Raw genomic sequence first — 23,646 nt, forward strand, 5'->3', positions numbered from 1 at the left:
ATACAGTATTAAATATGAATGTACATGAACTCTTTAAAGGACTATGCTTTTTCTGCATTGCATTTGGCTGCATGTAACCTGAATATTTAAAGGTGCACTGTGTAATATTTTTTGTAGTTTATTTCCAGAATTCATGCTGTCCATGCACAAATGTTTCAATTTTCGTGAATACTTTCTACCACCATCAAATTTGTAGTATTCATTATGACTGGGAAGATTGCATTTTTCATACAGAAAAGGGGCATCTTCTCCATTGTGCGCCATTTTTAATTTCCAGATATAGACATTTATAGGTGCAAAACTACTGAACTTTGGACATATGAGTAAATATTAGTTCACTATTTTAGTAAATATTCATGAAAAGATCCAATTTGGCGGTAGACAGCACAGTTTCAATGAGCAGTATAGTTGCAATACCTATTCTGGCCACCATCCTACACAGTGCACCTTTAACCTGTTAAAACACTGCGTTATACATTTGCTGTTACCAGAGTGGTAATAACCAAGTCATAGCACATTACTAAAGGCCCTGTGTTATGTCACAGTAGTGTAGTAATATGGTAGTTAACTTTTCAATAACTATTACAGCATTCCACCGGTGGAACGGGCGTGCGGAGTTCATTTTGATTATTTGTAACTGTTTCAAACCTGTAGGGAAAGCGTCTCCAAGCTGAGATGAAAACCATTCCTTCGCTTTCCATCATATCCACAGAAATAAACTGTCATGGGCAATATAAGACCATAAGTGGTAACGTCTATGCCTATACTATTTTTCTTCATAGTTATTATTATTATTATTATCATCATGTCTGTCATGCATGTAATCAAGATGACACGTGTTGAATTGACTTTGTGTTTTTAAGGCATATCCTTTTTCCTCAGTACGCCCTCTATCTCTGTGTTACAGTTCTGGTCGCTAGGAGACAGAGACTTCTTGTTCTTTTTCTTCTTCTCTCCAGGGAACATCAGCGCCACTCTGCCCAGTTTGCTCTTCTCCAGGCAGACGGCCGCTGAGCCAACCCCCAACTGGACGTCACCTGGAAACGGGCTCCCGGACATGGAGGAGGAGGATGACGACGAGCTCGGCCCCCACCCAGGCAGCTGTCCCAACTCTGACCCCGACCCCAAGCCCAACGCCAACCCGGACTTGGACCCAGTGGCACCAGCAGCAGCAGCCTTGCCCTTGTCCTTGGTGGCTTTGCTTATGCAGGAGGGGCTGGGATGGATGGAGGCCAAGGTCTGCTGGCTGCCATTAAAGCAGGAGTTGATGTCCAGGTAGGCGTGGTGGTTGTTGGTGGAGCTCAGGTTGGAGCGGTAGTTGTAGGCTCGAAGGCCCGGGTGGCGCTTGGCATGGCACTGGCAGCGCAGGATGCGGATGAAGGCCGTCTTGAACTCGCGGCTATAGCATGGGTAAATGATGGGGTTGAGGCAGCTGTTGAAGTAGCCCAGCCAGAAGATCACTTTGAAGAAGGTCTCCGGCGGACGCAAGCTGGCGTTGAACGAGCCTGTAGAGGAAACAAAACAAAAGAGATGAAAAAGGGTTTTTATTATTTTCTTTTCATTAGCAGATCAGGGTTTAGTCTCTCCAGTTTTTACTGCAGTAATAAAACACTGGACAAAAAACCCCTGAGTGGGCCCACCGTGTATTAATTAACCACTTGAGTCAGTGTGGTTGTCAGTGAAAATCTTACTTGTGTCCACCAGATGGCAATAGATACCCTTAAAAGGAGGGACACAGGTACAGTTAGGGCCATAAATATTTGGACATCTGCACAATTTCCATCTTTTTGGTGCTGTACACCATCCCAATGGATTTGAAATGAAACAAACGAGATGTACATTAACAGCAGACTTTTAGCTTTAATATGGGGGTGTTTGCGTCCAAATCGAGTGAACTGTGAAGGTATTATGACATTTTCTATCAGTGCCACCCCTTTTTTAAGGGACCAAAAGTAATTGGACAGTCTAGTATTTATACATCAAACTTTCAATTTTTAATTATTTGGTTGCAAATACTTTCCAGTCAGTTACAACCTGTAATTTGCAATCCATAGACATCAATAGACACCGGGTTTTATCCCTGGTGATGCTATAGTGAGCTCTATTGCAACAGTCTTCACTTCCTGCTTATTCTTAGGGTTTTTTCCCTTCAGTTTTGCCAGCAGCAAGTGAAATGCTTGCTCAACCGTACTCAGGTGAGGTTATTGACTGGGCCATTGAATAATATTCCACTTTTTTGGGGTAGAAATGGCTTAGTGGCTTTCAGATGAAGCTTTGGGTCATTGTCCATCTGCACTGCGAAGCATTGCCCAATGACTTCAGAACCATTAGGTTTAATATGACATGATAATATAGCCTGAAAATCTTCAGAATTCATCCTGTGGCTTTTGTCGGTAGTCCTCATCATCAATAAATATAAGGGGAAAATAGTTTTGACAGATATGCATGCCCACACCATGACACTACCACCACCATGATTCACTGATTGGGTGGTATGCTTTGAATCATGAGCAATCCCTTCCCTTCTCTATAGTCCTTCCTTCCCATTACCCTTGTACAACATGATTATTGTCTCCTCTGTCCATAGGATGTAGCTCAAGACCTATACTGTCTTTTTAAGACGTTGTTTGGCAAAGCCAAATCTGGTATTGCTATTTCTGATGCAATCAATAATTTACATCTTTTAGTGAACCCTCTGTATTTCCTATGGTGAAGTATTCCTGAACGTTCTTGATCTTTTTCTTGATTGTTGCCTTGGACATGTATCCACCGTTTACATGGACAGTGTTCTACATCTGGCAAATTGTTGGGAGATGGGTTTTTGCTCACCAGATACAGAATATTGTCTGTCATCCACAGCATTTGTCTTCCATGTCTGCCAGGTAATTTGGTGTTGCTCTGGTATTTCTTTTTTCCAACATTCTGAACTCTTGAATTAATCATATTCAATGTTTGCCCATCTCTCAAATGGGTTTGTTTTGATTTTTTTCAACCTTATGATGGCTTGCATCACTGATTGTGACAGGTGGACTTTGGATCTCATGGACATTCCGTAAAAATATATGGAAATGTAAATTGAACACTTCAAATGAAATCTAAGACCTTGTATTGACATCTTGGTGATGGTGTAGTAAGGGAATAACACACATCTGACTGGAGAATAGCTGAGAAGCCTACTGTCCAATTACTTTTGATCCCTTGAAAAGTGGGCAACACAGACAAAAAACGTTGCTATTTCATTCCTGTTAATGCAATATGGATGTTAACACCTTCACATTAACGCCAAGACTCTACAGTTAATGCACAGCTTGTTTGTTTTATTTCAAATCCATTGTGGTGGGGTATAGGGTGGAAAAGGATGATAATTGTGTTGCTGTCCAAATATTTCTGGCCCTAACTGTAGGTTTGTTTGACCCATAGCAAATTACTCATCAAGGTAACTCATCAAGGTAAGTTATTCATTGACATGGAAGCAAGATTACAACATAAAAAACATTCAGATATTATACGATTACAAATATTGGCTATATGATAGTTAAAATTTGAAACTCTTATGGCTACCTCCCAAACTGGTCTTCATCACACTACAGTACATTATTTTCTGTAATGGAAAAATATGAAGATATAATCATTGTTATTCTAAAACGCATGCCAGATGTCTTGTTTGCTATGATGACAACTAACATTAGACTGCCGTATTGGTCTTCGCCAGAACACTACAACAGGCTCTCCGGTGATAATCAACAACCTGCAATCACATGTTGACTATGCCACATGTGTTCTGAAGACCAACCCCCTACCATCTTTGGGTGAGGAGGACTCTGAAAACAGAAGCTAAAAGAATGTCTGGGGGCCTCCCACAAGTAAACGAAGGGTCAGACTTCCATCAGACCTCCAGATTTTCCCAATATAGGGTAATAAATCAGACATTCCCCATAGGAATACACTACAGGGAGATGCCTCTTTTACTGCCTCTTCGCCTGGCTGGCCTGTTGGCCGCAGGGCTGGATTAACACACAGGCTAGATATGGCTGCAGGCTTGGGGGCCCCACCTGCCAGGGGCCCCCTGATGGCCCGAAAGTGAAAAATTGCAGAATTCTGACAAGATGCACTCTTGAATCATCGATCGTGTTGAGTACAATTGGTAGACATGTCATCCTGAATTTCTAGCTCTAATTATGACACTGTCTAAGTACGTTTTCCGCGAAATTTGCCTTCTGGGGGGGGCCACAGCAACTTGTAGCCTATAGGGCCCCAGGCCATCTTAATCCGGCCCTGGCTGGCCGCCCCTGCCTTGCTCATCCCTATCCCCTTTTTTGGCCTTATCGCAGCCGGCCTTGTAGACCTGTAAAGCACGGACAGACGGGCACCAAGGAGATTTGCTTTTAGTATCGGACCTCTGTGCCACTTTAAGTCTTGTTATGTCATTACAAGCTAAACTACTAGGAGACAAAGTTGCATTACGTTACACTTAACAGATGTTTTTATCCAAAGCGACTTATCAGTTATTTAGGTACAGGGTATTGGTTACAATCTCTGGAGCCATGTAGGGTTAGCTTGCTTTGGTCAAGGGCACCCCGGCCCTGGATGTGGGTGGGTAGGGCTCAGGAGAGAACCAACATTCTTCCTATTGGTATGTATGATGTCTGGAATAGTTGCAGACGGCAGATTGGTTGGTGCACTGTGTTGTCTTAAATGTGATTGTTAGAACAAGAAGTTAAAAGTCAAGTCAAGTCAGCTTTATTATCAGTTTCTTCATACAGGTATGCACATGTCATACAAGGAAACTGAAATTCTGTTTAGGGATTCGTTAAGGGTTTTTTTTCTAGATTTTAAGGGGGGTTTTTTGGCTGATAATTCCAGGCACATATCGCAAGCTTTCATGAAAGCCATAAATACTGGTAGTGCTTATGATTAACACTAAAGTAAGGAGCTTTGAAATTTTAAATGATCATTTATAATTACTTTTTTAAAATGTCCGGCATTAATAGAAGAGCACTGATTGTGTTTCACTGTCTGCCCAGTATTGTGTGAAAGCAGACAGGGTGGCCACAGGCAGATGACGCTATAAAGTGAAGCCAGACACTACATTAATTCCGACACATAGTTTGAAAGCAGTCATCAGTGGGGGAAATACAATTACAATGATAAGAGTAAGACATACATTTTGTTTTATCTCTGTAGCGAAAGGGTAATGTCAGTGTGTGTGTGCATTTACAAACAAACAAGGGAGGTCAGTGCGAAGAGTCGGTCTGGAGGAATGAGATAAAAACTGAGCATACTCTCCACTCCTCTCTCCAACACAAAGCTTTTTTTCATCACTATGCCAGTCTGATTCAATTCCATTCAATTCAGCCCCCTTTTCACAATGCCTGCGATGTGTGTATGTGCAGAACGTCACATTTTTCATTGTATTGGTTGCCACCGAGCACTCAAGCCCTGTGTGACACCAGCGCACAGTTCTCTTAGCCTGTTAACATGAGTGTCAAAATGAAAGTGACAAATTGGCAGTGCAGCCGTCATGCACACACAGCATCAAGGCAGCGCAAAACAATTCAAGCAAAGCTTTTTACCCTGAAACGCTACACGACAAACAATGCATCTCACAGAACATCAGTTACTGGAGACGTGTTTTTTGTTCTCTGGGTCTCTCCTCCTGACATACAGCATAAACACATTTCTCAACTGCCACCTCTTAAGCAAAATGGATTTCCAAAACTCGATGGCTGTGTCAACGCATCAACGGGGTATTTTCAACGTGCTTGAAAGTCTAGTAGGAAGTGCTGTGCATGGCAGGGCGACTATTAGGAATCAATTTCGTAAAGCTGAACGTGCTGACACTGGCCGATGATTGCAGATAGAGGCTGCGAGTGTGGCAATGTCATGTCATCATTCATAGCCACACCTGCAGCATCCCAACAAGCGTGCAACACTCATCTCCAAGCAGAAGCACACAATTCCATCAAAATACAATATGTTGGTGCTTACACACACACACACACACACACACGCACGCACACACACACACACGCACACACACACATACACACACACACACACACACACACACACACACACACACACACACACACACACACACACACACACACACACACACACACACACACACACACACACAAAACATTACTTCATGCAGTAAATTGCTGAAATGCTTTGGAAAAAAATGTTGCGGATTAAGGACTTACACACAAACCAACCAATCTCCATACATTCCAGTAATCGTTTCATAAACAATGGTTGATTAATATATCCAATTATTACACTGTGGTTAAGAAAGTATTCTTGACATTTTTTTTTTGTTAAAGCCAACATGAAGGAGTGAAGAAATCATTTAACTTTTTTTTGCTGATTTGTCTTTTCCCTTGCAACGTCTTTTGTGAAAAAATAATGAAAGAATGCTCATTGAAGTAAAAAGCCAAATCAATCATTTAACTCATTAAAAAAGCGAGCCAACTGGAACTCCTCTGGGCAACAAAACTCTTTGGCGTAATGTGAAATTATGTGATTTGGAAAAGCTAGTGTATGGGATTTTCAGTGTTTTAATCGTAATCCATTTGGTCTCTTTAAAAATGAATACTGTAGGCCTATATTGGCTCACACACTGACAACATGTAATGTGTTACTTCTTTAAACAAAATGAACCTGAGTCTAGGGATTTGTTTTCTGGACTACTTATGACTGCGCATCATTTGCACATGGACATTGGCTTTGCACAGGATTGTATTACTTTGGAGTGCTCTTAGGATTTGTGGTCAACTGAAGACATGCATTTAGTTAAAGTCGTCGTCTCATAGGCCTGAACAACACAACACTGCAGTTGCCATGGCCCACATGCCTGTATGGTGGAAAATAATAGTAATCGTTGCCGTTTATTTTTTACTAATGATTCTCCATGAACACCATCGTCTCCTTGGCGATAGAAATACTAGCACACAAAATCATTCTGTGGACAAAAGTGCTTTTGCATTACTTTCAGTTTACTCATTCAGGCCAAACAATTTGTGTCCTCCACTCTATAAAAATAAAATGCTGAAAGGCCTCTGAATGTGAATGTTATGTCTTCGCATTGGAGAGGTTTCTTCAAAGCCTGAGATAATAATGGCCTACTACACTATGTCATATCAATGTCAAGTGCCTCATTGTAGAGCCATTGCCTTTGCAAAATTGAAATAGGTTCTTCTATCTATGGAATTGCTCTGAAGAATCGGCACTGGTCCCATTAGTTGTTGAATACATGGATTATGCAATCAAAAACCCAACAGCGCCAAGGTCCTTTTCTGAGATGGTACAAAGTACGTCACACTCCCCAACTGTCTTCTCCTAATTACAAAAAAGGCAGTCTGATAACCAGCACTTCTAACCTCAACTATTCAAAGTGGCTTACCAAGCAGGCCATACTATTTAAATAAATAAAAGCACCTCGGACTTGGACTGTCATCGGCACAGCACTGTTGCAATCAGTTCTACCGTGCAATTCCTCAAAAAAGTTGCAACCTCTGCAATCAGCATGAGGCACGGGGAGTCACGTTGCCTGGCCTGGTCACACAGAGGACACCTCCAAGCCACAGCATATCTCCCCTCTCCCCGTCTCGCCTCTTTCCATTGTGTCCGTGAGGTGTCCAACATCGGGAAGCCTGCTGATTTAGACCTTGGCAGCTATACTGCAGCTCGTTGGGAAGCAAGGAGCTGCCCCATTGTGTGTCACAGAAATCACCACACCACATGCAATCACTGCAGCCCGAGCGCCATACTTACTGCCTGGAAGACCCACAAGGTCACCGAGCCCGGTGGATCATCTGTTGTTGACAGATGATTCCATGTGGAGGAGACTGTTAAGAGGCGGCACCTTTAAAGGTGCACTGTGTAATATTTATTACTAGTTTGTGTCCGTAATTCATGCTGCCCATTCACAAATGTTACCTTTCTCATGAGTACCACCACCACTAAGGGAAAATTGCACCTTCCATACATGAAAAGGGGAATCTTCTCCATGGTCCGCCATTTTGAATTTCCAGAAATATATTTTTTTAGCTGCAAAACTTACTGAACTTTGGTCATACTAGTAAATTTTGGTTTATTATTTAGTAAATAGTCATGAAAAGATCAAATTTGACATAGGTAGCAAGGTTTCAATGAGCAGCATGGCTGCAATACCTACTCTGGCCACCATTCTACACAGGGCACCTTTAAAGGTGCCATCCACAGTTCAGTTCGCTGCTCGGTTGTGATTTTGGCTCACGGGCGCAAGCAGATTGCAGGCTTACCCTTTCCTTATGTGCAGCAGGAACAGCGTTTAAAATGCAGAGAAAAGGGAGGCTGTACTGTACTGATACACACATAGTATATTCACACAGACCCATCTTGGCGTCCTGCCTTCTGCAGTCAGTGTGTGGATGTCAAAATGCATCTGTAGGATTTAATTAAGTATGCGTGGTATATATGTATACCGTACACGACTTCCTCTCACCGCTCTGTAATTGTCTTGACGTTTGGCCAGCACTCCACAAAGTTACTAAAAGTTGGAGTAAAAGCAGCCTGCTCCTTCTCTAATGAACTAGTGAAGCAGAGTGGCATCCAGCTGGATTGGCTTTATGCTTGAAGTGCTCTGAGCCACAATGCTGTTGGCCCAGTTATAGAGCCAATGCTCTGTGTGCACGCCAGTATTGTCAATGTGCATCATAGACTTATAGTGTATGGACGGACATTAGTGAATGTGCTATATACTGTATGTGGACATCACGTGTACATGTGAACATTAAGTATGTATCCTAGAATACTGAATATAATTAGGGTGGATTCCAGTATGCAGACTCCCATCCTCCCTTGCTCACTTGTCTGCTTGTGATCTCATAATGATGTCACTGACAACAGAAAATTAATTCAATATCTTGCAAAAGCACAATTCTAATGTCATTTTCTCATTTGTAATCGGGATGGTGAATGTAAAACAGTCCCCCAAAAGTTGTTGTGGTCAGGCTAACAGCTGGGAAACTTTATTGTTCTCTCCAGGGCCAGGAGGTGGGGCGAGGCCACAAGCACAAGTGGAGGACAGAAGTCTAATATGCACCCTTAGTCTCCCTCATCCACATGGGGTTATTTAGAGAAATATAGATGCCATGAATGCAACTTTGAATGTAGAAGGACATCACCCAAGTACACACATGTCATGGCAAGAATACTGTGCAACTGCTTTGCCATGTTGACTACATTAACCTGCACCTTTTTTTCTCCCTCTCTCTATTTTATTGATGATGGGACAGTATAGAGAGGTGGACAGGAGACGAATGGGGAGAGAGATGGGGGAGGGGTCGGCAAATGACCCGGGCCGAAATCGAACCCGGGTCACCAGCATAGCAGCCCAGAGCCCTACCGTTAGAGTCACGGCAGGACCATTACCCTGCGCCTTTACATGGACATTACCAACAGGAAAGCATACACTGGCAACCCGTACTGTACAGTACACACGTACAGTATATGGACACCATGAATGCACATATGAGTGAGTCCTGATAGGCTGAATGACTACAGAACAATGGGTATATAGAGGGGCATATATGTATACAACACACCAGAGTTGAAAACTTCTGCCTTTATTCAGATACATAGGTCCAGTTATGGAACACTATATAATAATATACTTAATGTTGAATCAATGGACAAGACCACAAGGGAAGACGGGCGAGACTGTAGGTGTGATCTGGAAAACAGCACTGGTCAAATTAAAACCCTCAAGTGTCCCAAGAGTGCTTAGGCGGACTGCAACCACTTACTACATGTAATTGGACCCATTAGTCTCGGAGAACACATTGTTGCAATGCTAGTAATTACACAGATAAAATCGAATAAAACATTACCGCATCACGTTACAGTTGCAGACTCAAATTAGTCCTTTATTTCTCAAATGTGTGGATAACTAACAGACATAGTAATACTACAACGTGGACAGTTTACTGACTTGAGGTGGAGTCCAAAACCTAGCCTATTGAGCTAGTAGTGCTGTATGTCAAGCATGTGGAATGTGATGATGGTGGGAATCAAAGATTAGATTGTGTAAGTTAAGATTGTATGTTTAATTCAACTCCCAAATATCCCAGCCACAAACTACTTCCATACCTTCCTTGAGGTAAAAATTATCTTCTATTTTAGTCCCCTTTTATCCAATTTTAGTATTTTGTTGTGATACCTCTTGCACACAGAAATACTCATCTGAAATACCACTACTACCTGCACAACCTCACACATAGATTACACACCACCAATACCCTTTCAGCGATATTGCTCGGCCATCTTTCCCTCGGTCAACCAATTATGTGGCCTTTTTTCTGGAGCAGCTGTAATCTGCCGTGATTCCAAATGGGTTTGTGTCATTACGGAGATGAGCCAATAATGAGGGTGGCTGCTGCGACACATCAGAAGGAAACAACTGCAGTGTGACATTAAGCTCGGGGCTATTGTTTACATCAAGCTGCCAGCCCAGAAAACACTCACACGACACACACAAAAAATATGAGTGGGCTTAACCAATGTGATGGGCAAGAGTAGTCATGACAACAGCTCTGCCTCCCAATATGGTGATGACTAACTGTCTATTGTTAATTAAACACATCAAACTAGAGAAGAGAGAAGCCACAATGGTGAGTCTTGGTTGAGTCAAGGACAGGTTGCACGGTTTTATTCCAACATTAGCAGAAGAGGTGTTGTGTACTTACTATATAGGCACAAAAGACAAAGGGAAGCTGCAGACAAAAAACAAATACTGATAAACATTGGCACTGAAGCCAACATTGGCTTCTGCCACGTGGACCGGTTTGCCCATAAACTTGGCAGTAACAGATTGGCAGCCTATAAACAAAAATAACAGGATGACCTAACCGGCGTTTACAGTGTGCAATCCCATTCGCTTCTCCCAAAGGTATTCTTCCTGGGTTCAGAATAAACTTGTGTTTTCCTCACAATTAAACTGACAAAACGCTTTTTCTGCAGACCTGTAGGCCAAATAAAGTGAACGTGCACCTGCTATGTCATTCCAATCACTACGGATGATGCAGACTTTCCCTCCATTGCCTACAGATGCAAGGCCGTTAAGGGCAAGGCCGACAATCCATCCAGCACCAAAGCTGAAAGGCTTTTAATATTGAATGAAATATGTAGATAGCTGGGTCTGATATGTTGAGCCCCATTGAGTTTCGATGTGATCCGCCCACTGACTTGAGCGTGTCCAACAGGAATGCAATGAGCATTGATCCCAACTTTGTCTAAAGTGATGCAATCAGCTAATACCAACAATAGCTTCAAGAATTCGCTGACTGAGATCACGGCAAATAGCAACGGTTAGTGAATTAACATCATGGATCCACCTTCGAGCTTACCTAAGCAAAAGGACATGTACAGTATAGACGGTATCCAGCATGATGCTGCAAACTGTGTACTGTATATGTGTGTGCACTCCTTGCAAACTTTCTCTCTCCTATTACAAGACCATTGTGAGGTTTGCATTAAAAAACAGGGTTGGACAGTTTAGATGTAACACCCTGTAAATCTAGTATTTTCCATGAATGTACAGCATTGAAAAGACAGTTCAATGGAGTTTACTTGGATTTTTAATTTAAATACCTTGCCTTTTTGCAAATGTCTAAAAATGGACTTACAGGGGTTTTGCCTTTGATCTTTTTTGTCAGTTATAACCACCCAACGACTGAAAGGATTTTCCGGAGCTGTTTGATCCCACACCCAAATAGACTTGAATCTGTCCACAAAGAATCAAAGCTCATTTGATCCTCACAGCAGACATATTGTAGTCCAGAAGCACGAAGGCGGGTGCAGTTACGTACATGTATGTTATATATTTTCCACAACTGAGTCAAGAGGGAACACTCCTTCAATCTTTTCATCAAATCTGACCTGACATTTGAAGTGACAGTATAACGAGCAACAGGGATATCACAAACTACTGAACCTCAGAATGGCACACGCCAGTTTGAAAAGTCATGGAGGAAATTGGACAAAGGACACTTGGCACATCTAACTGATGAAGTGCATCTGCAGCTGCATCTCAATGCCAGCCTCATAGATGAAAATAATGTTACAATTACATGGCTGGGTGTTCCTCCATAAGCATCAATAAATATCACAAAGGAACCCTTTCATTCTGTTGTTCTGCATCACTGCTGCAGATAAGGCTGGTGGCCTGGTTTATGACACATCAGGTATATGATGAACTAGTGCTGGCAAATCCTACACTTGTTTATGCCTCAGTTTACGTTTCTGTGTGGGCGCCGGATATGCACCGAGGACTGAATGAAGCTGGCAAGAGTGTGTGCTGTAAATCACTCACTGCTATTACTGCTGTCTAAGAAAGTTCAGAGCTTTTAACCCTCTACTGCATGGGGTTGCCATATGGCAACCGTAAACTTTTTCCAGTTTTTCTAATAGAGGGTGCACTATAACCTGTTTATTTATACTTATTTGTGATAAGACAGCCTTTTACTTTGAAACCAAAAAAACTTTTCAGGTCACATGATTAAGAAATAAACACAGGAAGCCCTTTTTCATCACCTACTTTTGTGTGTGGAGGTCATCGCTCGAGGCCTCCATAAACCAAGGTATTACTCTGATTTCAGCCCAAAATATTGTTATAAAAAAAAATACAAACACTATCTGGAATATGTAAACTGTTATTTTTCATCATTAAAACAACTTTAGATGCAAAGGTTTTTTTGGAAAAAGGTAAAATGTTATGGTTGCCATATGGCAACTTCATGCAGTTATGGAACAACATTGTTGGCCATTCACCCCAATCAACCCCATTGGAATGACTTAGAATTAGATTAGTATGAGGCTATTTTTACAGATATTTCTTATAATTTTGGTGCCAAATTAATCATTTGAACTTATATTTGTAATTTTAGACATGCTTAATGTGAAAATGCATTGCAAATGTCTGCAAATAAGTGTAAACAACCTTTTCGGAAGCTTTTATGTAAATGTGTGTACATGTCTATGGGCCGTCTTGTAGACCATATTTTGCTATTTTACAGAAAATATTTTCACTAAATACTAAAAATATACATTTTTATTTATGTCATTTAATGAGTTTTAACATTTGGAAAGTAATATATTGAAGATTTATGAAGGGAAAATTCTCTTTTTAAGGAAAAACCTGATTTTACACAAGATTCCACGACTGCATGAAGTTGCCATATGGCAACCATTAACTAAAAACTTAATTTAAAATAAAAATTTAAAAAATGTTTTGGAAATCTATTATTTAACTCATTTTAACACTAAAAAAGCACTGAAACATTTTTTACACTGTAAAAATAATAATTCATGCAGTAGAGGGTTAAAGCTGCCCCATGAATTGTTTGTTTTTCATTGACCAAGACTTGGCAACTCATCACACTATAAAGGGTGGAACCTAATTTCAAAATTTAACAGACTTTTCAGCTAAATTTTGCTTAAATTGACTTAGGGGTACTTCAGATGAATTGCTTCCTATAAACGTGTATTCTGCATTTGTTGATTGTTGCTATGTTCAGCATTTCATACACTGTAAAAAATGCTTTTGTTGAAATTACGGCAAAAAACTGTCAAATTGCAACAGTCAGTGACCGTAAAATGTAAAACAGTTTGTCTCTGTACTAAATACGGCAAGCTACTATTAAGTCAAAAAGCACTACATGACTTTATTTTTGACAGGTGTCATATGTAGAAAATACTGGACTGTTCTCTGTAAACGAAAAAATATTGGAAAATACCGTTAAGTGAAGATGAATAGTCAAGAAACGATACATAACTTTATTTTTCACTGGTGTCTTATGTAGAAAATACTTAACTGTTCACTGAAAAGGAAATATTTGAAAATACTGTTAAGTGAAGATGAAGTAGTCAAGAAACGGTACATGACTTTATTTTTCACTGGTGTCATATGTACACAGCAAATTTGTCAGAGTTAGATTGATCAGACTGGTTAGACTGGTGTTCAGCCAAAATCTAAACACCAAGAGTTGCAGCAAGACTACACAGTGTTATTTGACTCCTCTGGATCGGAGTTGTTGAGCTAAGAGAGCTAGTGAGTTAATGTTTAATTCCCCAGAGAGTTATGAAAACCATGCCTCCTCAAATGTCAAATGTTTTGGCAACATGAGCAGCCATTTTTGTTGAGTCCCCTATAAGTGAACCAAACTCAATCCTCTGTAAGTGAACCAAATTGTGAACCAACACACAAAGAACTCTGTTCTGCTTTTCTTCACATTATGTATACTACACAAAATAGGTGCTCTTTCTGGTCGTGTTAGGCTTTTTAAGTCCTCTTTTTGTCCAATAGATCTCTTGTGATTGCACTTGTTCCAGGTGCAACTTGTCAAACCACTGATAGGCTGGTTGTAACAGGCAGAGTTTGATGTCAACATGCTATTTGATTAGTAGCCATCAATTAACTTAGATTACAACCCTCTGCATGTGTTCAATTTCATCCTGCGCAAAATTTCCCTTATTGGACTTGGAGGCTTTGCCATCAGAGTTTTCAAGTGAGAGGCAAATTGACAAAGTAAACCTCTCTAAAACTCAGAATATCCTTATTTACATTCCTCCTACCCAACAGAAAGCAATGGAGGTTATAATGAATTAAATATTAATTACTCCACAGAAAACAGATTGCCTGTCTGCTTGGCTCCAGGTGCCTCCACGTTGTAGATTTGACAACAGTGAAGCTGGCAACTGAATAAACTGTGCAACAGTTAAGGACATTTTGCAATAATTCACTGTAACTTATATATTTCTCCGGTAACAGCCTACAGTTTAGCCTCATTTAATGTGTAAAATATACCTGAAGGCTAGCATAATTTGAAAAACTCTACCTGGGACAGTAATCCCTTGATTCAGTCTCTTAGAAGTATACTAGTTTATTTGAAACTGTCATTCTACTTCATCCAAATCAATCTGTCAATCAATTCCTGACCTCACCTGAGTGCTAAGGGCTGTCATGCAATGATTAACTTACTGCCTGCACCTGCGAAATGCCTCATCACTCGGGTCACACGGTTCACTTGAACATGTATTTAAACCGGGACTGTTGCATTGTACTGCTCACTGGTTGGCAGCTAGCTAGCTAGCTGGCTGACTGGCTATAAGGCCGGCCGGCCGACCGGCCGACCGGCCTGCCCTCACCTGGCCTGACATGGCCGGCCCAGCTAGCAGGTCACGTTGTAAGGGTGGCTGTATGGCTGGCTAACTAGCTTGTTTGTTAGCGTGCTTGCCCCGCTAGCTGTGGCCTTCATTTTACTCAAGGTTATTTTCAGGCCTTTTTCAAAAAAGGAATGCATTTTCATACCCTTCAGTGAGTAGAATCAGTCCAATCAGTTGTCTGATTGTAACTCTATAGGACTCACCTATTATGGGAATTCCACTGAAATGCAACACATATAAACTTTGAATCCTACGCCTGAGCAACACAATTGTGCTGCTGGTTTAGCAATAAATTCTGTGGAATGAATAGAGATTCACCTTAAAAACAAATGCTTTATACTGTAAATTGAACAGTCATACCGTCAAGGCATAAATAATTTCTGTTGTTTTAACAGAAATTGACTGTAAAATAGGCAAATGAATGCTGTGGAATGGTTAGTATTTCACTTAAAAAACAACAGGGTTGCATTGTTAATTATACAGCTGTATACCAAGAGCCTACATGAGTGTCACTGTTATTTAAACAGTAACTCCCCTTTATTGTAACATCTTGAAAATGTTGATTCTACAAGTCTTAATTTACCTTACCGTAAATCCATATACAAGATCTCTGTGCTTTATACGGTGAAAAAATGGCAACCACAGCTGCCAGTTTTTCACCGTAATTTTGACAAGATTTTTTTTACAGTGTAGCTTCTGCTTTCACCATGTTTCTCCTCACTGAATCATTTATGAATACTGACATCCATCGCTTTGTATTGACACCCATGTTTTGTCTAAATGTACAGTATGGGTTGGACTGGCTTGGATTGTCTTTATCGGTCGTGACCAAATCTGAAAAAGAAGTGGGGATAATGACATGATACTAACAAAGGTTTGTATATGAAGGTGCATGCCATTGTTATAACTGTAAAGTCAAACCAGCATAGAATGATCTATGCAGTGCATTTACTGTACTTCATTATTTAGAGTGGGTTTCTATATGCAGCACTATTACAGTTTACAGACTGTAGATCATAACAATGTAGGCCTACTGTATCCGAATAGTGCAAAATGTGAAAATTGCTGACAGTGCTGTGAACTTTTGTGCCAAAGCAGTTACCACCAAAACTAAATCATCCAGGCCAGTCATCAGGTGTAAGGGGCAAGGAATCACACTAAGCAATAATCTCCATCTCACAGCAATGGAAAGAGACGTCACCCAACGTAATCGCATGACGTCACTGTCATGTTGAAATGTATGGCAGCGGGTATGATGGTTGACCATTTTAACAGCCGCTCAGTAATTATTGCTGGGCAGAGTTTAGGCAACTGTCTCAATACTGGCAGCAGTTAACGATTAACACAGACTTCCGACTGCTCCTGGGGCTTACACACCACTGTCTGTCCCTGTCTCTCTCTCACACAGACAGAAAAAGGAGCGATAAAAATCCCAGGCTGAACATTTTAATGTAAATATATTTCTATATTATCATTATTACTTTTTATCAGTAGGCCTATAAATGTTCATGGGGTCAGGCCAGGGTATTTCAAATTCATCTTTGAAAAAATGTGGAGCTACAACCTGTGCAATATTTTAATTCTTAAAATCAATTCTGTGGGGGTTTATTCGACCTTGGTCCATTTTTGCATGTACACACATCCCCTCAACAAACAGCACTGAGACATGGAAGACTCCCCCTGTGCCTGCCTCTTTCATTCCAGACTCCTGAAATATATGGATTGAACCTGTCTCTAAGTGTTTACTCTGCAAATGAAGGAAATATGTACAGAGGACAATTGCATTGGCAATAAGGCCCTCAGACAGACCAGGCAGGGGTGTCGTACAGGGGGGGTAAAAGTGTGACTGAGTCACCAGGGCCCCATGAATATAGGGGGCCCAGGCCCACAAACAGTTTGATTTATGTAGATATATGGCTGGTGGGGTCCATTGGAGCTGATTGTACATAGGGCCCACAATATGCTGCTACGCCCCTGAGGCTGGGTAGTTTTTAAGGAGGCTGGGCGGTTTCCATTTTAGAAGGTTTCATCACCCTGGAGGGCACGGCACAAATCATAGATGCCAGAGTGGGGAATGCATTGCGTGATTAAAATAAGGGCCGTTTTTACTGGCTGTGGAGTGGAGTGTATTGATGGCGGGGTGAAAACACTATCTTGAAAAGAAATCCGTTATGGATCTGGGGTGATATCATGAGAGCTTGCCAGGGGCTACAAAAGTGCTGAAGCATTCCTAGATGGATAGATCTACGACCTCTGCCATATTGGCATTTCCTCTCCCGCCATATTTAGCTTGGCCATAAAATAAGATCAATATTTCCATGCTTGACTGGCCATGCTAGACAGCGTTACAGTATGTGACATCTCATTCAGCCTTGTACTTATGCTTACCCATAGGCCTATTAGCACGTCATAATGATATGTTTCTCATCACCATTTCATTCACTGTAATATTTGCCATCTCTATAATTCGCATCCTCTGATCACGTTACCTTGCAGTAACCAATGTTTCTCTGTGGATTTATTCATAGTCTCAACTGAAAACGTTCAGCTATTTGCATACCAATACTTTTCCATAATTCACTTGCAAAACCATTGGAGAGGGCAAGACGTTTGCAGAAGCTGCGCCAATATTTGAGTTCTGAATAGACTAAACAGCTAGGTGTGAAGTGGACAGTGGGGTGTGTGAGATGTAGAGCTAGTTGTAATGTGATTTATGACCAGCGTGTTGTTGTCTGGCCATATATTTTAGTTGATGGGGGAAAGTGCACTGTCTGCTTTTGTATTCTATAGGGCCTCACAGTCAGAGCAGCCATTCGTGAGGTGGGCTACCATGACAAAGAAATAATTAAATAAATGCAAATTGCCCACTGCATTGAAAGATAAACAGTGCAATTATGAGCAGTTAATAACATTTTTCACACCAGTGGAAATAAGCGTCAGGAAACGCAGGAATCAATCCAGAAGATATATGAAATTATTAACGTTGTACACTGCTTGAATAAACCTAGTACGTGTCTTGTTTCAGATTGTGCTAATCTGTTGTTTTTGTTGGCACCTGTGCCCGCTGCTCGGTCTTATCAAATGTTTTATACCAAAGGCATGCATTCTGAACAAGCCCCTGCTTCAAATAGAAGTTAAAAAAGTGTCAGTCCACTACCCGAACTAAAAATAAGCACCGGTACCTAACATGCCGCTGACAGTTTGTCAGGATCTTTATCGGTGTGATGTCACTTCACAGCACTTACCAATGGGTAATGCGAGGAAAAATGGCAGCCAACATAAAATGAACATGCCCACTACGACTCCGAGTGTTTTAGCAGCTTTTTTCTCCCGGGAGAACTTTAGTAGCTTGACAGTTAGTGAACTCCTGCTATTGCCCTTAGTCCCGCTGCAGTCCTCCTGCGTCCCCGAGCCTTTGTAGTGGATCCGAAGCGTCAGTTCATGATTCGAGTCATTCATGCGCTCTTTCATCACGCCGGCCTCCAAGTTTTTAGTTGTCCTTTTAGCAACGATATACACGCGGGTATACATGGCCAGGATGACGGCCAATGGGATGTAAAATGAACCCAAAGAGGAGAAGAGCGCGTAAAAGGGCTCTTCGGTAATGGGGCACTCAGTGTCATCTTCCGACGGTGGTTGCTTCCACCCCAGCAAGGGTCCAATAGATATTACGATAGCAAGAGCCCATACACCCAACATAGCAAGAATAGCCCGTTTCTCGGTAACAATGCTCGGATATTGCAGTGGGTAACGCACTCCAATGTACCGGTCAATAGATATTACGCACAGACTCATGATGGATGCGGTGCAACATAACACATCCACTGCGGCCCAAATATCACAAAATATTCTCCCGAAAACCCAGTAGTTCAGAATCTCCAACGTGGCGGAAACGGGCAGGACGGTGGTGCCAAGCAACAGGTCAGCAATGGCTAAATTTATGATGAAATAGTTTGTTGGGATGCGCAGGTGTCTGTTGCAGACGACAGACAGAATAACAAGGATATTCCCAACTATAGCAAACACTATGAAAGCGCCGAGGACCATTGCCAATGGCACTGCTCTGGACAGGGCAATGCGGTTCGAATCTTGTGTCTCAGTCACATTTGTGCTATTTAAGTTGGAAACATTAGCCTCGGACATTTGTAACACTTTCGGAAGGTCCGTGGAACCATTGTTCCAAATGTCCAAGAGATCATCCGTATCAAAATTCATCTTGAACAATATCCAACTTCTCCATCCGAGATGGCATCCCGATCATCTCCAGTTCACCACAGGAGACATGCCATAGTTTTCTCTCTAAGCGAAGTTACAAATCGCGTGCGTAAAATGTTGGTACCACGCTGGGACTTCACTTCTGAAAAAGAAGAAAACTTCTACGGAGCGCTGATATCCACTTGTATTCTCCATCATTTTCTTCGCTAGTCTTCAATTCATCATTTTCCAGTCCTGATGGTGTGGTGCCGAGTCGTAGAGGTGCTGTAATCAGTTGTGCGCAGCGTCCCCGACACTCCTGGATGCGCAGCAGCAGTGCTCCTCCTGCCGTTCTCCCCTGCGCGCCTGAGTGCACCCGATAGAAGTGCCTGAAAAGATGCGTTTTGCAAGCGCGTGACCTGACTTTCTTACCATCAAACATATGGCATACAGCCACTGTTTGCTTGATTGCACAACAACAACAACAACAAAAAGAAAATATGTGCTGCCACTTACTGGCACTCAATGACCAACATAGTCCCCCTGTTTTATTTTCAAGTAAAAACTGCTAGAGGAATAAACAACAATAAAACCATGTCAAAAGTGCCTCTTCTACCGTGGTTGTCAGCTCTGAGCAGCTTTGCATTGACAAACCCTTACCTCATGAATACATAAAGCTCCAAACTTATCTCACCTCCCAAGAGAGTGGTGCAGTACAGAAGCAGTTTTCCCTCCAATATAGGGTAGTTTGGCTAAGGATTTTCCTGCCCATTCAAAAGTCCTGAATTCTCATCACACATCAAGCTTTCTGCATTTCCTGTGGGCATAAATCAAACGGAGCTGACTTTGAAGTTAATCCAAATTGTTAAATTACGCTTGGCATTGGTGAGGGGGACAGTAAGATTAATGCATTGTGACACGCTAAAGATGCTGAGTGCAGGGGGAATGCAAGCCAAGCATTGTGCGTAATTTAAGAGGAGTGGTGATAAAACACACACACACACACAGAAACACACACACACACACACACACACACACACACACACACACACACACACACACACACACACACACACACAAGCATGTATGTACACGTGTGTGCATGCGCGCCTATTCACATCCAAAAACACAAACACACAGGCACTCACTCACACACAGATGCACGCACGCGCGCGCACACACACACACCATACCACCCCTTGCCTTTTCTCAACCAAACCCCTGTTGAACTAAGCCAACCTAAACTCACTTCCAGCGAATTAAAGAGATTAAATCTGGCCTCCCTTTGGCAGATAAATAGTGGCGGGTGGCGCGAGGGTGAGATGTAGGAAGTCAGCAAAATTATGAGCATCACATCATAGTAGGTGAGTGGGTGGCAGCCAGGGGGGCGGCTGCCGGAGCCCCAGAGCACAGGAAGTTTTGATTTTTGATAGGACTGTGTACCGTGCAGTGATAGCAGTAAACATGCATTCTTTCTGTTATATTTAACCCCTTACCGCAGAGCCTCTGTTGTAACCTCATTGTCATCAAAGTGGTAATGACTAAGTGTTAATCTGCCTCTCTGCATTGCCATAGCAATGATGTAGTTCAGTGTTTACAGTTTTCAGCATTGAGTGAATAGGCACGTTGATGGGTCTACAGTGTTTCTTCTCATATCCCATTGTATTCATATTATACCTCATGAATGCATAAGATTATTTTTTTCCTCAAAATATTGCCAACATTACATCAGAGTAGGTGAATGGGTGGGAGGCTGGGTCGTCAGAGTACAGGATGTGATTGTGTAACGTACAGTAATAACAGTAAATATTGCCATGGCTCTCCAACTTATGTGACTCAAAGTAACACATTGTTACTGTTGCCACCTCTCCCGGTTTTCCCTGATTGACCTGGTTTTTAATGGATGGTCTGTCCAGGGGAAATATAGCTTCACTGGGCACTGAATGAAGGGACCCATTGCTTAAAAGCAAAAAAGGATTGATTATTATTTCAATGAGACAGAGGTGGCAACCCTACATGCATACGGCATTAGCCTGTTAAGACAGCATTATAAATTTGCTGTTACAAGAATGCCGATGACCAAGCTGTAGTGCATTACTAAAGGCCCTGTGCTACATCATAGTAGTGTAGTGCTATGGCAGGGTTTCCCAAACTGTGGTCCGTGCACCCCTGGGGGTGCGCAGCCTGCCATAAGGGGGTGCGGGAGCTGAATAGAGCAATGGTGAGAGTTTTTATACAGCATCAATGAACTTTAAGTAGTTTTTAATTGTACGGTGAACTGTATGCTGGAAGGGTCCATTTGAAGTGCAGTTTAACTCCAAGCCTATTGGAAAAGAGGATTATTCAAAACTGTGCATAATGTGCAGTGAATCCATACTTGCGTGGCCATCAGCACACCAAAATATTCGCTAAGGGGGTGCGCGAACCACAATGAAATGTACAAGGGGGTGCGCGGGGAAAAAAGTTTGGGAACCGCTGTGCTATGGTATACCTATAAACTTTCAACTATTACAGCGTGCATTATGGGGTTGAGTTTTGGGAGTTTTCAGCACTACAGCACACATTATGCTACTAAGCATCCCTGGTTATTATAGGACAAGAGTATAAATATTTCACCACATGTTTTAATGAATTCAAGAGCACATTTGGGCAACGGGTCTGATGTGCCAGGCAGCGCTAAGACGCATTGCACGGACATTGATTTCTTTTAAGGCCGTGTGAGGAGTACATCAGAGGGGCACTGCACAGCACTTCACTTTACTTGACTTTACAGAGAGAGAGGCTGAGCCAGTCCTTTAAGTCATAGCTGACATGGCACCCCTCTCCATCCCACCCTGCCTCCTGCATGACAAAAAGGCATAGGAACTGAACTGAATTAAAATGACTTTGGATTCGTTTCGAACATCCAGTAGGCCTAATTTGTGTAATTTTAGTAATTTTGTAATGATTCAATACCCGCACCCCGTCAATAAATGAATGAATGGATGAATGAATGAATGAATGAATGAATGAATGGATGGGTGAATGAATGAATGAATGAATGAATGAATGAATGAATGAATGAATGAATGAATGAATGAATGAATGAGGACCAGTACCATACAACATGGTCCTGCCGTCCGGCCTGAGGTCGTTTCCTGATCCTTCCCCAACTCCCTCTCCCACCCCTCTCCTGTCACCATCTTCAAGGTCCTATCACCAAAAAAGGCATAAAGCCTCAAAATATATATTTAAAAATAAATAAATAAAGGAACAAGATTTAAGCTATTTGGGCACATGATAAAAGTGATATTTGCTGTTCCAAAAATGACAATAACAAATTTCCTCCTCAGATTGAAGTTGTGTTTTTCCCCCCCTGTCTTCTGCTGGAGGCTGTTTCCAATAGACATGATAATAGCAAGTGTCCATGCACCAAGTAGGGGAAAATAGCTTGTATCTCTGTAGCAATAGCCTACCTACATTGCAGAGGCACAGGCCAATGTCAATAGATATTACACAGCGTAGTAGACCACATGCATGGAATGCAAACACTGCACACTTCTCTAAGATACTGTCACAGACCACATGGCACACGCATTGATTGAGAGCCCCCACTGTTTCTCTGCTGCATGGTTTAGTGGTGGTACGCCTACTGCAGTAACTGTGGTCAAGTGTGTGAAGATTACAAGACTGCTACTGCTGCTGCTGGTTGCCTCTGTTCTCTCAGGAAGCACACAGACAGGGAAGTTGACAAGGGGGGGACAAAGTGGTCCGATGTCCCTGGGCCAGGGAGAGAGAAAGAGAGGGGGGGGGGGGGAAGAGAAATTGTGTCCTCATTACATTGGATTGTATAATGGGTTGGGGGGCCTTTCAGATGACTTTGTCCCTTGCCCGGCCAGAGCTGTCAATGGCCCTGCATGCAGGCATTCTCTTCATGCAGTCAGCCAGTCGCCTGTATCCTCCCTCTCTCTCCTCAGTCTGCCTGACTTCAGGCTGGTGAATTTGTTGGTCCACTGATCCCGATTGAGACCGCAAAACCCCTCGGAAGGTATATTGTGTACTCTCAGGCTCAAAATGGCTGCCCGTGCTCCTGCTCTTATGGCCATCTATGGCTTCATTGTGTTCTGTGTTTACTGAGTTCATATGTTAGACTATATTGCGATATTACAGTAAGACATCAGTGATACTAAGAGGGCAGTTCATAAGTGCCAACCATCGACGGCAGGGTGTCCTATGGATGAGGTTGTATCATACAACTCTAACATG

At 42.1% G+C, this 23,646-nt stretch overlaps 1 protein-coding gene across 1 annotated transcript; it reads right to left on the reverse strand.

Annotated features, from left to right (window-relative positions):
* Positions 1-622: 622 nt before the first annotated feature.
* On the reverse strand, positions 623-19,639 carry adra1ba (adrenoceptor alpha 1Ba). Its single transcript, XM_063203768.1, has 2 exons — positions 18,453-19,639; positions 623-1,505 (listed from the first exon to the last, which is right to left on the reverse strand). The coding sequence occupies exons 1-2, from the start codon at positions 19,420-19,422 to the stop codon at positions 859-861; spliced, it is 1,617 nt and encodes a 538-aa protein (XP_063059838.1). The 5' UTR covers positions 19,423-19,639; the 3' UTR covers positions 623-858.
* Between the last annotated feature and the right edge of the window lie 4,007 nt (positions 19,640-23,646).

This window comes from Engraulis encrasicolus, chromosome 7 (genome assembly GCF_034702125.1).
Source record: "Engraulis encrasicolus isolate BLACKSEA-1 chromosome 7, IST_EnEncr_1.0, whole genome shotgun sequence".
Lineage (NCBI taxonomy): Eukaryota > Metazoa > Chordata > Actinopteri > Clupeiformes > Engraulidae > Engraulis > Engraulis encrasicolus.